This window comes from Aspergillus aculeatinus (assembly GCF_003184765.1).
Source record: "Aspergillus aculeatinus CBS 121060 unplaced genomic scaffold BO66scaffold_45, whole genome shotgun sequence".
In the NCBI taxonomy this organism is placed as follows: Eukaryota; Fungi; Ascomycota; class Eurotiomycetes; order Eurotiales; family Aspergillaceae; genus Aspergillus; species Aspergillus aculeatinus.
This window is the reverse complement of record NW_020291514.1, coordinates 42,761-58,410: the sequence shown is the minus strand read 5'-3', so window position 1 is coordinate 58,410 and position 15,650 is coordinate 42,761. Positions and strand designations below refer to the sequence as shown.

Here is a 15,650-nt window from a genome sequence, read left to right as displayed (position 1 = left end):
ATCTACTTATTAGTGAAATCGAGAAGCAAATAGGTATTCCTAGATTACACGGTGACAATGATAGTAAAGGTAGATAATAGGGTAAGTCGTGAGGAAACAGGCTGGTCGGAGAGGGAGAATGCCACCGAGAAAGAAAGACGATGTACAGATACATAGCAGCAAGTATGCAAGGTGAAAGGGGGCGAAAGACGTAGAGACATGAAGAATAAAGAAAAGAGGATGAGGAAGGTCTGGAAAAGTTATGATGACGTGATAGAGAGATAAGGAAAATTGACGTGTAGAGCGAATGGACGGCTAAGGACAAGAGAGTCGAGACTATGTGCACTGGGAGGGGGTTTCCATCATCGTGGAAATGTTGAGAGAGCGTTAAGCTTTAGAGGTCAGGTGATCGACAGCCTGTGCACACAAAGGTTTTGTTGTTAGCACAATTGAGTGGAAGTTAGTTCGCAATCGGCTATGACATACCTTGTCAATATTATAGTCGAACTGTTCGAGGGCAGCGAGTGATTCTTCGCGAGGGAATCCCATGTTGGTTAGACGTTGAAGGATCTGATCATCCTCGGTGCCGGTCTGAAGAGCCCATCCTGGTGGCTTGTTGGCTTGAGCAGAATCATTCGCAGTGTTGGTGCCGTTGGCTCCGCTTGCTGATGCATTGGCATTGTCAAGAGGAGCGAAGAGCTCTTCCCAATTGTGCGTCTGCGCCTGGGAATTTGTGTCAGGGTGAGACGCGGCGAAGCCCGGAGATGATGCGGTGGCATCCTTGTTGAAATCAAAGAAGTCTGACGAGGAGGCGGCAGCATTCTGTGACGTCTTCTGGGCCGGGTTATCGAAGGAGAAATCGAAGTCCATGTTATCCTTGTTCTCCACGGTCTCAAAGTCGTCATCGTCGTCCTCAGCCTCCTTGGCGGGAGCCAGGTCAAGTCCTGCAAATGCAGCCTCGAAATCAGGAGCATTGGGCTTAGCTTCCTGAGGGGCGGCCTTGGTTTCTTCATGGTAATCGCGCTGGGGCTCTCCCCCAACGATCGGGGCGCCCGTGCTTGTCTCCACTGAGTGAGGTGCATCAGCAGCAGTTGTCGGGTCCTCGCGGCGCGGCAATAGTCCGTTGAACTCGGGAGGTATACTTCCTGGCTCTTGCTTTCCTACGGTCTCTTCGTAGTTCGGGGGGCTGCGCTGAGCCTCTGCAGCAGGAGGCTCACTGGGAGTGGCGGCGGCGCCCGGCGAAGGGAAAGCTGCTGGTTGAGGTGTTTCGAGGGTATCAGGCTTAGGTTCTCCTCCTACCTGGCTCTGAGGGGGGAAGGCGGGGGCAAAATCGTCCTCAAAGCCTAGTGGTGCTTCGCTGTCTGAGCTTTCGTCCCCATCATCGAGTTCACGGATTGGGGGGAATTCAGACTGAGCGACGGGTGCTGCACCATTGGGCTTGCTGGACCCGGGACCATTCTTCATAGCAGCGAAAGCCTCCTCGAAATCATTCTCCTTCTGGGACTGAGATCGTTTATGAGCTGGCCCGCCAAATAGCTCATCGAAGCTAAGGTCCTTCTTTTCTGTATGATTATCGGCAGACGTGGCTGAATCGCCACTCGCGGGAGTATGATCAGCGACATCAGGCACTTCAGGAAAGCGTTCCTTCGGCTCGTCGAGCTCGTCAAAGGGCGAAGCCACGGCCTTGACGTGCTCTGTTGGGGTGGAGGCCGCTGCTTCACTGGCCGTGTCTGGGCCACCAAACCTGCTACCAGGTGGCGAGACTCGGGTGGAAGAGGTAACCGAATGATCTTCGCCGAATGGCAGCACATTTGGTGTGAGTTGCCTCGATTGCGAAAGCGCAGGTGGCTCGAACGCAGCAGCAGCACCAACAGAAGGGGGTGGAGACACTGAGGGGGTCGGAATGCCCGAGGTCGGCTGCGACTCAGCCCGGAAAGAGACGGGCGGGGGAGGAGTGGCAGCCGTAGCAGGAGATACGAAGGAGGTACCAAAGAGGCTGTCGAAAGCACGCTGCTGATCATTCGAGATCTGGGGTGACAGCGCGTTGTTGTCGCTGGAACCAGTGGCTGTGCGCTTGAAGAACGGGTTGGTGTTCTGACTTGCTGTTGATTCAGCGGGGCTTGTAACGGCGGCAGCCTCACTTGCGACGGCAGCAGCCTCCTCGGGTTCTCTGGACTGCTCCTGTGAAAGAGTGTCAATTTCCTCTTTGATCGTATCTCTCTCGCCTTCCACAGTTGCAAGCTGCTTCTTGTTGATCGCTACAAGACCTTTCTGCTGACGGGCACTCGAGCGTGCCTTGTCTAGGGCAGGCTTGAGCTGAGCAACCGCAGCATTGGCTTCACGAATCTTCTCCTTCAAGTTTGCATTCTCTTGCTGGTCAGCAGCCAGGGCAGCCGATACCTGATTGTATTGATTTTGCAGATCCTGCCGGCTGCCCTCTAGAAGAGCATACTCCTGTTGCAATTTGTTTGTTTCGGCTCTCGAGGCATTCAACCGCTCCTCAAGAGCTTTGAAGTTCTTCACCTCCTGCTCATACATTGTCCTAGCCTGCGCAAGACGAGCCTCAAAGTCACGCTTCTGCTGGGAGGTTTGGGACAGGTCACGCTCGGCTGAAGTTCGCTTCGACTGAACATTCTGCATCTCATTGGCGAGAGAACCAATCTGGTTAGACAGGTTGGCGAGCTCTGTAGTCTCCTGTGTCAACTTTTTGGACTCCTCGGGATCATTGTCGCCCAACAGGTCATCGGCAGGCGGCGGTGGTGGTGACCGAATAGTTGGCGGTGCACCGGCGGAGGCACCAGTCATCTGTGGCTGCAAGCTTTGGCCAAACGTGGACGTGGGCACAAATGGCTTGAACGTTGACGAAGCTGTTGGCGGGGAATTTCGGGATCCGGGAGAGCTCGGTGTCTGGAAAGCTGCGTTCGAGCCGCCTGTGGACTGCGGCACCTGCGAAGGGGCAATAGGAGGTGCAGGTGCTGTGAAAGCGTCCAGACCAAACAAGTCATCCGCTGCCGACTTAGGAACAGGGGCGGGAGCTGGTGCAGGGACTGGTGCGGGAGCAGCAACTGGTGGAGCGATGTGAGCAGATCCAGGGCGACGCATGCTGGGAGGAATCAAAGCCGGGGGCAAGGCCTGCGGCAATGGGTTCTTTCCAGTCCGCTGTTGCCGAACCAGATACATGGCTACGGCAAACTCATCCTTCGTCAAACGCCCGTCGGCATCGATATCTGCCAGATCCCAGATTTGGGCAAGGGTCTCCTCTGGCAGTTGTGCCCCCATGAAGAACGCAACGGCCTGGTCACCACTTACAGACCCTACCTTGGCGGTGTCAACAGTCGCAAAGATATTGTCAAACATTGCTTTTTCTTGGGGCGAGACCAGCCAGTCCCCGCCAGTAGACTGAGGAGCCAAAGGCGATCCGAAGGGCCGATTGATCGGGCTCTGAGTCCTCTGCGGCCCAGTGAACTGTTTTGGAATAGCAGGAACAGGGGGAGCATCCAAGCCCTGACGTGAGCCAACCGATGAACGGATCGACCCTCTTCGTGAAGCTGCATCATACAGGCCCGGAGGCAAAGTTTGCGGGATTCCCCTCATTGCGCCTGATTTGTACGACGTGAGAAGATGCATCGCGATGACGAACTCCGTCGCATCAAGCACGCCCTGTTGCCTTACATCTGCTAGGTTCCAGATGCGGCCGAGGATTTCGTTCGGCAACCGTGCACGCTCGAAGATTTGCTTAGCAGTTTCCCCTGTAGATTGCGCCATTGTATGAGCCAAACATGTCCAAGCCCATCGAGCCCTGTCTCAAACGGAAAGGGGGGTCTTATCCGCACCTGAAAGGACACCAGTCTTAGCAACGTCTGATTTATCGAACAGCGATAGGAATTTATTCACGTCCTCGGGGTTCAACGGAGGGACACGAATAGGACCGCCTGCTGCGGGGGTCGGGCTGGTGGTGCCTGCCTCGCGCGGAGTAGGTGGGCCAGGGGCGGCGGCATCAACGGAGATGCCATCGAATTGTGGCAGGGGACCGGCTAGAGGAGTATAATTTCTGTCAGTACTTGTTGATATATGAAGGGCGCAGGGCGCTTCCGAGAGCACTCACGTTGGTAAGCCAGTTCCTCTGTCGGTGCGCGACCCGCTTGTGCGTGTCCGATCAAGCGGAGAACGACGCCAAATCCGGAAGGGGTCAATAGACCCCTGTTCTCCTTGTCCGCGATCTGCCATATCTATAGTTCGAAGGGAGGTCTGCATTAGCGAAGGGGCAATTGCGGGCAGGGCAGGCGACAGGAGGCGGATCGTAAGTAGGCATCGACATACCAAGCCGAGGGTTTCCGGAGCCAATTGGGTCTTTTCGAAGAAAGGCACGGCAACCTCGCCAGTGATGACGCCCAGGTTGGTGGTATCAGCGGCCTGGAAGAGCTGGTAGAAGACGCGCTTTTCTTCGGGGGTCAAATTGAGATTGGGGTGTCGTGCTGCTGGTGACCCGTCAGTTCCGCTGCAACATTAGGGTCATGCCGACCGGGTTGGGCCGTCATCTCCTGAGAGCTCCGGGGGAGGGGGGGGTGAGGGCAGCTGGCCAGTCATTAGAACTGGGGAAAGAAGCAACTCACCGTTGTCAGCCATGATGGGTATAGCTCAGGAGGAGCGAGCCTCCTTTCTGAGATATTCCAACACTATGCGCCACAAGAGGGAGCGGAGAATAAAACGGAGGGGGATGGGCTGGCACAAAAAAAGTGAGAGACAGTGAAGAGAAGGTGGTCAAGTTAGCTGGGAGAGGGACTACCGACGGGGCCTGGATGGCCAAGGCGGTAGCAGCTTCGAGCTAAAAGGGGTGGAAGCAATGGCGATACCCCAGGTTGCAACACAGGGGGGAATAATGAGCAGAGATTAGATTAAGTCAAGTCTTATGGGTGAGGTTGAGACAAGAGGGGGAGAAGGAGGAAAGGTAGTGGTGGAGGGGGAGGAGGAAAGAGGGAGGTTGTCGCGAGCTGCGTAATTACCTTCAACTACGTACTACGTAGTACTCCTACTACTCCTACTGCTACTACTGCTACTGCATGTACCTGGAAAGCTGACAGGCGAGAGTGAGAGGAAGAGGGGAGGGGGGACGAACTGCCGCTGGCCAGTAGCTTGGCCCGTGCAGGCGGGCGGTCAGTCGGCAGCCCTCTCCGACGTCAGTCCAGTCCCTGTCGGTCGGTCACTAGGTAGCAAGATGCGTACAACTATTCAATACCACCAGCCTCTCAATAGGCTGGTCTCTGCTTCTGAAAGCCTTGATATGATGTGTCATTCCTAATGTCTCCATTCTCTGTAGTATCCGGGGAAGCACTGATTACATTGACACTAAAGCCTCGAGACAACCCAAAGAACAGGGTTTAATACCAGCACAGTTTGAAACTACACTTTTCAAGAATCTCCTGCGAATAACTAGAAGAAATAAACCCCTTACCCCTTGTCAACTGCAATTCAGAACCATGGACTTTGGTTTTAGAACGAGGCGAACGTTATATTACAATCTTGCTGGCTTGCACGGGAACGAGCGGGTAAATTTCATCGCTGCTTCAGGGATATTAAAAATATATCAGACAAAAGAAAACATAGTCTGTACTAAGCCAATCTCGTCTCTCCTATTGTATCTGTACGCACAGCCAGAGTCCCGCCGCTCGTCGGGTCTTCCCCGGGCCAAAGTCTGTCCCCAACGGATCACCGCGGAAACAATCAGGGCCAGCCCTGGCATCCAAGCAGACTGCCCCGTCGGACCATCCTCGGGGCTCCGGCCGAGGAAAGTGTCGTCAGACTTAGTACTCAGCCTCAACCTCCTCCTCCAGAGAGTCGCTGGCGACCTCCTCGTAATCGCGCTCGAGGGCAGCGAGGTCCTCACGGGCCTCGGAGAACTCACCCTCCTCCATACCCTCACCAACGTACCAGTGGACGAAGGCACGCTTGGAGTACATGAGATCGAACTTGTGGTCGAGAGCGGACCAGGCCTCGGAGATGGCGGTGGTGTTGGACAGCATGCAGCTAAACAAGGAACAATCAGCAAAATGGGCTTCGTAGACACGAGGCAGGAATCGACTTACACAGCGCGCTTGAGGGGAGCGAGGTCGCCGTTGGGGACCTGCTGGGGAGGCTGGTAGCAGATACCGATCTTGAAACCAGTAGGGCACCAGTCGACGAACTGGATGGTACGCTTGGTCTTGAGAGTGGCAACAGCGGCGTGGGTCTCCTTGGGCACAACATCACCACGGTAGAGCAAGCAGGTGGCCATGTACTTGCCGTTGCGGGGGTCACACTTGACCATCTGGTTGTTGGGCTCGAAGCAAGACATGGTGATCTCGTTGACCGAGTTGGACTCGTGGGAAGCCTTGTCAACAGAGATGACGGGAGCGTAGGCGACGAGAGGGAAGTGGATACGAGGGTAGGGAACCAGGTTGGTCTGGAACTCGTTCAGGTCGACGTTGAGGGAACCATCGAAACGCAGGGAAGCGGTGATGGAGGAGACAACTTGGGCGATCAGGCGGTTGAGGTTCTCGTAGCTGGGGCGCTCAATGCCGAGGTTACGGCGGCAGATATCGTAGATAGCCTCGTTGTCGACCATGAAGCTGCAGTCGGAGTGCTCGAGGGTGGTGTGGGTGGTAAGGATGGAGTTGTAGGGCTCAACAACCGAGGTGGCGTTCTGGGGAGCAGGGTACACGCAGAACTCGAGCTTGGACTTCTTGCCGTAGTCAACGGACAGGCGCTCCATGAGGAGAGCACCGAAACCGGAACCGGTACCACCACCGAAGGAGTGGAAGACCAGGAAGCCCTGGAGACCGGCACAGTTGTCGGCCACGCGGCGGACCTTGTCGAGGACCTGGTCGATCATCTCCTTACCGACGGTGTAGTGACCACGGGCGTAGTTGTTGGAAGCATCCTCCTTGCCAGTGATCATGTTCTCGGGGTGGAAGAGACTGCGGTAGGTACCAGTGCGGACCTCGTCGACGACATTGGGCTCGAGATCGGCGTAGATGGTGCGAGGCACATACTTGCCCTGGCCTGATTGCCACAACCTGTTAATGCACACGAGAGGCAAGATAGCGATGTTAGGAGAAAAGCGTACCAGTCTCGGAGAAGAAAGTGCTGAAGCCGTGGTCGGGCTCAGCCTGCTTGCGCTCCTCGGTCAGGTAACCATCGGCCTAGTGGCGAAAAAAAGCAGCTTGTCAATAAAGTTCATCTCCAGAAGTGATGGGATCACGCGAAATCCGATCGTAATCGACATGTTTTTGATTGACTTCACGTACCTGGATACCGTGCTCAAGGCAGTACAACTAGATGGTCAATACAGTCAGTCCAGCTGTCCTTTTTTTCTGGCTTCTGAACACCCAATGTGTCTTTGTTGAAGAGTTTCCATCAGGGTCGACGAGGGAAGAGAAGAAGAGGGGTCAATCTCTTCGAATGTGTAGCATACCTCCCAGCAGGAGTTGGCGATCTGGCAACCAGCCTGACCGACTGTGAGGGGAGAATCAAAACATTAGTCAAACACGCCAGGCAGATCCCCCAAGCGAGATGAAGGGCGGGGGAGCGGGTGAAATGGGCAGAAGGGCACATACCGTTCAAACTAATAACTTCTCTCATTTTGTCGAGTTGAATTGAAGGGTTTCAGATGGCGGGAGGAGGGATAAGAGAGGTGGGTGTGGAATGTGGACAGAGGGAAAAATTAAAATACCCAAGGACGACGATCTGTACGGACGTTTCAGGGGTTCGAGAGTCAGCACCTAAAAGGGCCACACCACCAGAGGCAAGAGGTGGAAAATACAAGTTTGTGGGGGGGGAGAATTTAGGAAAGGAGGGAGAGAGGGAAAGGGGAGAAGGAGTTTAAGGGATGAGGGGGGGGGAAGGGGGGAGGAACGACTAGCTAACCCTGGGGAAAGAGCACTCACAGGCTATCACGAAGGCTGAATTATGGTCAAAGAGGATGGATTGCCCAAAGAGACCCAGATTGATCGGTCGACTCGATTTGTTGTGGTCTTTGAATGCGCTGTCAACCCAACACACCAGTCGGCGTGGTTCTTCCGTCCGTTGGGTCGCGTTGCCATTGGGAGCTGCTTATTGGCTACTGCCACCCCGTGACCACCTAGCGGTCAGCTAGCTGAGTCAGCGCCGGTGTTGAATCACGTGATGGTGTGACGGCATGGTCGATCCCAGCATCGTTCGAACTGGACGGTTCGCGATGACGAGGATCGCCAATGGGCTTCTTGGAGTCCATTAGCGAAGAGCACCTCCTTTCACCTCCTCTCGCCCAGGATGACATGGGTTCTACTCTAATATCATACTCTCCCACTCTCCGCATATCCCACAATCGCTCCATAAACACCCATCAAGCCTGTCCATCAATTACAGCTCCCGCGCAGCTCCAGAAGCAGTAGCTCTGTATGTATGTATGCCAGCAGTGCATGCACCTCAGCTCCACTTCCTCAACTCTCTACCAGAAACTGACCTCTGTAGACTACTAATCCAGTGTCACCACCCTGCCCAGCTCCATAATGCTGCGCATATAAGAAAAGAATATTTAAAGAAATCACCACAAAGCCACCACCGCAATGCACCACCACCACGTCCTCATCCTCCTCCTCACCACCCTCCTCCTCATCACCCGGCGCACGAACGCCAACGTCGAAAAGACCATCTTCCTCGGCCCCTCCCCCTCCCTGATTCCAACTCTCACGCCTCCCATCGACGACTTGGGCCTCCCACGCTTATCCCCCTCGTACTTCCACCACCGCACAAAGCTCAACGCCTCCTTCCCCAGCCCCGACTCCGCCGGCACAGACTCATGGTTCTTCCTCGAGCATCTGATCCCCGGTAAACGCTATGAAGTACGCATATGCTGGCTAGCCACTGTACGTCTTTGCCCTTCCCAGAATAGAAAACATCCCGCAACAGCATCATTAATCACCCGGCCCCAAAAACAGCAACCAACCTCCTTCCACCTAACAACCTACACCCTCCCGCACGCCCTCGAAACCCCGGACCTCCTCGGCGCGATAACCACCTACTCGACCGCCCGGCTCGCCCACCAGCAACACTTGGACGACAATGGCCTTGCCCTCCTCTCCGATCTAGACAAACAGGTCCGGTACAGCCAGAAGAAAAAGCCCGCCAGCCCCAAAGGAAGGCACAGCGGCGGGATCGGGATGCTCAGCCCACATTCGCGATTCACGACGGCCAGCAGCAGTCCCGTCGAGGATACGGCCCCGGTCGCGGACTCGGTGCTGTTCCTGCGAGTGCGCGCCGCGGCGGATTACTACTCCACCGATCCGGAGCTCATGGAGACCGTGCCCCTTGTCGTGGTGGATGTGATCCTGGATCCGTATCTGGGCAATGTGTTTCCGCGCAGCTTGGTCCCGACCGCCGGATGGGTGCTGGTTGTGGCTGGGGTCGCGGTCTTCGTGGGCCGGTGGGTGGTTGCGGAGCTGGGGCGAGTCGTGGATTCGATCGCTTCGGAGGAGCAGGAGCAGGAACAGGAAGGAGAGATTGGTGGTGAGAGGGAGGCGAAGAAGATACGGTAATCTTTCGCTTCTGATTTAATATAGTCCGATTTTAATTATGTGTAAATATATTGATTATGATTCAGTACGACAGCGTCAACTGCGTGGCTTGGGAAATGTATAATATAATTGGACGTGTATTGGGAAAAGGCTCGGAATTACATTCATGGTTGTGGGCAGCAAGCACTAGGCAAACATAATAACATTAAGATCATTCAATCATGGCATGTGAGCGTCTATTATCACAACACAATTATGTATCATCAGCTAGATCGAAACGAAAGACGACATCAGGGGGTAGATCGAGCAATCAAGTACCAAAACAAGAGGGGGAATAGTGAAAAGGCAGCAGCAGCAGCAGTAATAACAACCCATAACTGACAAACCATCTTCGAAGGCAGTAAGGAAAAGCAAAGCATCCTCTAATAGGTACATTTGCTTGTACCTTGTAGTAAAGATAGCTTTTCTCTAGAGAAACTCTAATCTTCAAAGAAATGAAGCACGGCCCGCATACCCTTGGTGCCCATGCCATGCGGGGGATAGGCGATGTAAAGCGGATCGTCCGTAGCACCCAGCTTGGCTCGGAACTCGCTCTTGCGGACCAAGCCGAATTGCTTGGCGATCGTGTCGTAGGTGTGCTGCAACATCTTGATCTTGGGCCCCTTCAAGTTGTGTCCTGGTGTGAGCGTGGACATTGCGCCAGCACCGAACGTCAGAGACTTGACACCGGCAGCAGCCGCCGTCTGGATCGCCTGGGTGACAATATACTCGATGACTCCGTTGGGTGCGCCCGGGAAATCAAAGCTATACTTGATCTGCATGCCGTGCACAGGCGCCAGGGTGGCCAATGCCACGAAGGCGCAAATAGTGCCCGACTTGTCGACAGCATAGAAATACCAGCGGTGCTCAGGATCGCGCCATGGACGAATCTCAGACAAGTGCACCTGGGTGCCCTTGCGGTTGTTCAGCCAGTCTTGAATGCGCTGGTCGATCTTCTCGCGCACCTCATCCGACACCATTTCTCCATTCTTGAGGGCCACCACCTTGACCTCTTCGTTCTCTGCACGGCGAATCTTGCGGGCAATCTCGCCATCCGTGGCGGCCATATTGCGCGAGGGATCGACACGCTCCTCGGCAATGCAGGACAAAGTGCGCCAGCCGAGACGTTCACCAAGCACGTCTTCAACCTCAGCTGAGCAAAGAAGCCAGACAGGCTTGTACTTGGTCTCGCGCCGCAGCCACTGCAGGAATTGGATGATCACTTGACGGTATTGCCGGGTGTCGCAGAGAGGGTTGCCGGGAATTACCACATAATTGCTCGTGCTTACGACGTAGGCAATGGCGGCTCCGGTACCCATGTCACGCCAGATCTTGAAACGTTCGTCGCCCCAAGAAGTGGAGGTAGCGTCACCGTAATTGGCGATAAGGTGCTCGATGGGTTGCAGCTCGCTTTCGTTCTCCGCCACACTGCCCTTCTTGTCGCGCACCCACGGAGGTTCAATGGTGGACGATTCGGGATGACGTAATTGCATCACCGGGGGCTTCGCGGGGAAGCTACGGGGATCACGATGGAAGAGGGAAGCCAGGCGAATGTTGCCCAGTTTCAGCAAGAGCATCAGCAAGCGCTCAAGACCGACACCAGCACCGGCGTGAGGGGGGGCTCCCCAGCGGAAGCCTTCCATGTATTCCTCCATGGTGTCTGGCTGAATGCCCACGCGCTTCATATTCTCCTCCAGCATGTGTGGATCATGGATACGCTGGCCACCAGAGACAATTTCCTGGCCACGAATGAAGATATCGAAGGAGTTGGTGAACCGGCTGTCCTCCGGGTCGGGCATAGTATAGAAAGGACGAGCATTGACGGGGAACTTGTCAAGGATGTAGTAGTCGGTACCATACTTCTCCTTCACGAGCTCGCCCAGACGAATTTCATCGCGGGTACTCAGATCCTCGTCCTCAGGCAATGGGTTGCCGTCTTCGTCCCGCCAGCCCGAGTCGTTCAGCATCTTGATGCCGTCAGAGAATCGGAGGATTGGGGTCTTCTCCAGCCAGACAACATCTTCAGAGGGGAATTGGTGCTTGATGGTGTCAACTTCGCGCCGGAAGCGGCGGTAGACACCTTCCAGAATGTTCTTGATAACCGAGTCCAATACCTCGAGCATCTCATGGTAGTGCTCCTCAATAGCCATCTCGATATCCAGGCCCGTGTATTCAGTCAGGTGGCGGTGAGTGTTCGAATTCTCCGCACGGAAGACGGCACCGATCTCATAGACTCGGCCAAAGTCAGCCGCGATGGCCATTTGCTTAGCCAATTGCGGACTCTGAGCCAGGAAAGCATCCCGACCAAAGTATTGAACATGAAAGACACTGGCGCCAGACTCCGTGGCGGAACCTTGCAACTTGGGGGTGTGGATCTCAATGAAATTCTGTTCGTCAAGTGCGGTACGGAAAAGGTTTCCGATGGCGGACTGGATTCGGAAAATGGATTGAGAGGTGGGAGTGCGCAAGTCAAGCAGACGGTTAACGAGACGAGTTCTATCAGGAATGCGACTGCGTCGGCCCTCAACACGTTCTTCCTCGGCTGTCTGGATTTCGGCCTCATAAACACTGAAGGGGACGGGCTCCTCGCGACGAACAACGAGATGCAGCTCCTTGATAGCAACTTCAACATCATGGATGGTGCAGCCCAAGACGGGGACCTGAGGCGCCTGAACAACGCCCCGAACCCTAACAATGCTGCCCAAGCGAAGATGTTCGGCCCAATGAACCATTGCTAGGGAGACCACGCCTGGTTCATCATGCAGGACGCCCTGGAAGGTGAACAACTGCTGGCGGAAGACCAAGAAGACCAACTTGGCGCTCATGCGACGGATGATGTGCAGGCGGGCCGTGAAGTAGACTTCCTGGCCAACCAGAGAGGTGGAAATGTCCGTGAAATTAGTACGTAGCTCATGAGTCCGGGTTCGGGACTGCATGAGGGGTAATTCGCCGTAGCGAGCCTTCATCTCAGCGGTCTCTTCGCGAGCGGCTGTAGCAATCTCCTCCTTGTGACGCATATCCGAATCCTCTGAGTGGCGATCCTCACTGAGGCGCGAGCTTTCCTTGCGTTGCTTCCGAGCCAGGCGCTTCTGTTGGTTTTTGCTCATTCCCCCCGTGGCAGAGGAATCGTCCGAAACATCATCGGAGGAGGAAACATAGTCCCGATCGCGCAGGATGTTGCTGAAGATGCTGCGACGCGGGGAGAGGGACACGGAGGGGCTACTGTGGCCATCCTCCGAAGTGGACGTTCTGGAAGTTTTAATCTTCGAAAGAGCACGTTTGATTGACATGGTGAGGGGTGGTTCTCCCAAGTGGGAGGAGTGGAGGGGTTAGTATTAGTGTTATGGATGTGATGATGGGAAGAGGAAGTAAGACGAAGAGGAGGAGGGGAAGAGTAAGAGAGGGAAGATAAGGGTACTTAATTTATTAGACTAGAGAATTAAGCAGAAGGAGGGGCTGGGCAAACAAGAGAGGAGGGGGAGGAGGATGCAGTGAGCGTTTTAATACGAAGAGGGAAGAAATCGGGCCCAACCAGGGTCCAGATGCTTACTAGGTTTATTAATTCTCAAGTAGGTTCAATTCGAAGGGAACCACGGGTGGAGCAGGATTCAAGCAAACAAGCAAGAAAGCTATACGTAGTAGCAGAAAGAAAATAAGCAAAAGACAAGAAAAAAAAAAGGAGGGAGCACAAGCCACGAATGGAAGATCAGTGTTTCAACAAGGTTGACTGTGTTGCGTGGGAAGGAAAAGTTGCTGGAAACCGCATAGACCGAGGCCGGCGGCAAGCCATGATGTCATGTGAGAATGATGAAAGAGTGTTGTCGGAACGGCGATTTCTTTCCTTTTTCTCTCTCATTCTCTAGTCTTTCAGCCCTAAGCAACAACCACTCCCCTTGTCAAAACCGGAATCTTGAGGAACTATGATGTGATCCAAGACTTTGGGTTGGGCCTTTGGCTTCGTCTTCGTCGCATTACTTCACTCCTTGAATGCTTGTCTATCAATCAATCTACGGATACTCCGTATACTACTTACTGTAAAGTACTATTATTATTGTACAGTACTGTACTTCCCCGCTGCCATTCCTGCATTAGACGCCCCATGCTTGGCATCAACTGATCACCATTCCATCCTTCCCATCTCACCTCATCCTCCATTCTCTTTATCCCTCTCTCTCCGTCACACTCTACCTCTCATCCAGTTTCTAGCTGGGGATATACTGCCCGGATCCATTCTCTTCCCCATAACCATAACATAACCTTATTCTTCCCGTGCATGCTTGAATCGTCACCTGCCCAATCAATCATGGCTCACTCGTCCCGCTGGTGGTTGTATGTCCAGGCCACCTTCTGGCGGTTCCTTATGCGCATTGGCATGTTTATCCACGATGTCCTACCCCCACGTCCCTCTCGACCAACTTTTCGCCGTTCCTTTCCCTCCTCTGAATCCGACTCGCATTCCGCGCGGATCCATCTCCATTTCTACTGCCCAAAGGACTACCAGGTCGCTAAAAAAGAAGGCCGCCGGCTTCCGGTTGTCGTCAACTTCCACGGCGGCGGGTTCACCCTCGGCCACGCCACCGACGACAGCCGCTGGGCGCAATGCATCTTGTCGGAAGTCGGCGCCGTCGTTGTGAGCGTGGGCTATCGCCGAGCCCCCGAACATCCGTTTCCCGCGGCCGTGGATGACGGGGTGCGCGCACTGCAGTATCTCGCCGCCCACGCCACGGAGCTGAGTCTAGATGTCTCCCGGATCGCCCTCAGCGGCTTCTCGGCTGGCGGCAATTTAGCGGTGACCGTTCCGCTCCGTCTCCGGGGCCTGCTGAGCCAACAGAACTCCAACAACTCCACGTTGTCGCATGTGATCCACACCGACTCCTCCCAACATCTCGTCCAATCCCCTTCCAATGAGCTCAACATCGTCGCCCTCTTCTGCTGGTATCCCATCCTCGACTTCGAGGAGTCCCGCGATCACCGCCGCGCCATGAGCCTCATGCCCAGCAAGACCCTCCCCGCCTTCTTCACCGATCTCTTCGATGAATCCTACCTCCCCGACCACGCCGACCGCCGCTCGCCCTACGCCTCGCCCGTGCGCGCCTCGGACGAGATCCTCGGCGACGCGTTGCCGCACGACATCTTCCTCTACATCTGCGAGTGGGACATGCTGCTCAAGGAGGGTCAGGTGTTCGTGCGCCGCCTGCAGAAGATCCAGAAGCACGTGCGCGCCATGATGATTGAGAAGGTTCAGCACGGATGGGACAAGTCGCCCAATCCATTCCGGGATCAGGTCCGAGTGGATATCCTCTATCAGGAGGCTTGTGCCGCCATGAAGCGTATATTTGAATCGTAAGAAACAAAAGAAGAGTAGAGCAACCCAAAAGAAAATGGGCTGTATCCGTATACTTACACGCATGCGCATACACAACAGCTGAGTGCAAGACCGACTTTTTGTTTTCTTTTTGAGCGATGAGCGGGTTTATCTATTCCTGAAGCGGTTTATTCTTCTTGGTGGGGAGCATCTGTGATTTGCGATGGTTGGAACCGGCGTCATTACTTCGTGGGCATTGTTATGTGTATATATGTATGCTCGCTGCTTTTTACATCCTTGTATTGCTGCGATGCAGTGTACAGGCATGATCTACAGGTTTCTTGCATATGAATGATCTCGCCATGGGTAATTTTAGAACGGGCGGAAAATAGTCCCGTACCTCGGATATATATACTCCTGTTTGCCCGCCTGCTGATTACCACAACATAGCTGTACTAGAACCGGTCTACCTCCCCCCTCCTATACAAGGGCAACCCAGAAGACTCGATATTCTCGAACCTCTTTATCCATAATCATGTCGAGTGCAACCAAAACTGGGGTGATCCGAAGCTTAGCGCGGGCCCTGGGAACTTCATCGACCTCAAGTGCCTGGTTGTAGGCATATGAGCACTCAGTAGGGCAGCAGACCTGCCTACCTCCAATTGGGGTGTTGCTGCGATAGTTGAAATTTTTTGGGGCGGGGTCGGAGGGGTAGTGGCACAGTGAAGGGGTATCACTCATTAGCTGCCTTGCTCAACTCTTTTACCTCCTGCCTTCCTTCCTGCCTCCCCTGTCTC

The 15,650-nt window shown here is 54.6% G+C and overlaps 5 protein-coding genes across 5 annotated transcripts; 2 read left to right on the top strand and 3 right to left on the bottom strand.

Moving 5' to 3' along the window:
• Positions 1 to 14: 14 nt before the first annotated feature.
• BO66DRAFT_430823 (EF hand domain protein) lies at positions 15 to 4,983 on the bottom strand. Its single transcript, XM_025650547.1, has 6 exons — positions 4,593 to 4,983; positions 4,300 to 4,457; positions 4,085 to 4,208; positions 3,813 to 4,013; positions 466 to 3,728; positions 15 to 396 (listed from the first exon to the last, which is right to left on the bottom strand). Exons 1-6 carry the CDS (start codon positions 4,603 to 4,605, stop codon positions 367 to 369), a joined length of 3,789 nt encoding a protein of 1,262 aa, XP_025500840.1. The 5' UTR covers positions 4,606 to 4,983; the 3' UTR covers positions 15 to 366.
• A 402-nt stretch (positions 4,984 to 5,385) lies between these two features.
• Positions 5,386 to 7,854, bottom strand: BO66DRAFT_394058 (tubulin alpha chain). Its single transcript, XM_025647901.1, has 6 exons — positions 7,572 to 7,854; positions 7,430 to 7,470; positions 7,263 to 7,289; positions 7,082 to 7,157; positions 6,063 to 7,017; positions 5,386 to 6,003 (listed from the first exon to the last, which is right to left on the bottom strand). Exons 1-6 carry the CDS (start codon positions 7,594 to 7,596, stop codon positions 5,781 to 5,783), a joined length of 1,347 nt encoding a protein of 448 aa, XP_025500839.1. The 5' UTR covers positions 7,597 to 7,854; the 3' UTR covers positions 5,386 to 5,780.
• A 341-nt stretch (positions 7,855 to 8,195) lies between these two features.
• Positions 8,196 to 9,696, top strand: BO66DRAFT_394057 (uncharacterized protein). Its single transcript, XM_025647900.1, has 3 exons — positions 8,196 to 8,395; positions 8,467 to 8,861; positions 8,934 to 9,696. The coding sequence occupies exons 2-3, from the start codon at positions 8,562 to 8,564 to the stop codon at positions 9,528 to 9,530; spliced, it is 897 nt and encodes a 298-aa protein (XP_025500838.1). The 5' UTR covers positions 8,196 to 8,395; positions 8,467 to 8,561; the 3' UTR covers positions 9,531 to 9,696.
• erdS (aspartyl-tRNA synthetase, cytoplasmic) lies at positions 9,627 to 13,225 on the bottom strand. Its single transcript, XM_025647899.1, has one exon. It carries the CDS (start codon positions 12,836 to 12,838, stop codon positions 9,989 to 9,991), a length of 2,850 nt encoding a protein of 949 aa, XP_025500837.1. The 5' UTR covers positions 12,839 to 13,225; the 3' UTR covers positions 9,627 to 9,988.
• A 196-nt stretch (positions 13,226 to 13,421) lies between these two features.
• Positions 13,422 to 15,249, top strand: BO66DRAFT_394055 (alpha/beta hydrolase). Its single transcript, XM_025647898.1, has one exon. The coding sequence runs from the start codon at positions 13,852 to 13,854 to the stop codon at positions 14,893 to 14,895; it is 1,044 nt and encodes a 347-aa protein (XP_025500836.1). The 5' UTR covers positions 13,422 to 13,851; the 3' UTR covers positions 14,896 to 15,249.
• The last annotated feature ends 401 nt before the right edge of the window (positions 15,250 to 15,650 follow it).

Coding starts and splice junctions, on each gene's coding strand:
- BO66DRAFT_430823 (XM_025650547.1), bottom strand. Junction 3,729..3,812: donor TAAGACTGGTGTCCTTTCAG/GTGCGGATAAGA, acceptor CGCAATCTACAG/GGGAAACTGCTAAGCAAATC. Junction 397..465: donor TCGACTATAATATTGACAAG/GTATGTCATAGC, acceptor TTGTGTGCACAG/GCTGTCGATCACCTGACCTC.
- BO66DRAFT_394058 (XM_025647901.1), bottom strand. CDS start 7,596: ATGAGAGAAGTTATTAGTTTGAACG. Junction 7,471..7,571: donor AGAAGTTATTAGTTTGAACG/GTATGTGCCCTT, acceptor CTCCCCTCACAG/TCGGTCAGGCTGGTTGCCAG. Junction 7,018..7,081: donor CACTTTCTTCTCCGAGACTG/GTACGCTTTTCT, acceptor TGTGGCAATCAG/GCCAGGGCAAGTATGTGCCT.
- erdS (XM_025647899.1), bottom strand. CDS start 12,838: ATGTCAATCAAACGTGCTCTTTCGAAGATTAAAACTTCCAGAACGTCC.
- BO66DRAFT_394055 (XM_025647898.1), top strand. CDS start 13,852: ATGGCTCACTCGTCCCGCTGGTGGTTGTATGTCCAGGCCACCTTCTGG.
- BO66DRAFT_394057 (XM_025647900.1), top strand. CDS start 8,562: ATGCACCACCACCACGTCCTCATCCTCCTCCTCACCACCCTCCTCCTC. Junction 8,862..8,933: donor GCATATGCTGGCTAGCCACT/GTACGTCTTTGC, acceptor CCCCAAAAACAG/CAACCAACCTCCTTCCACCT.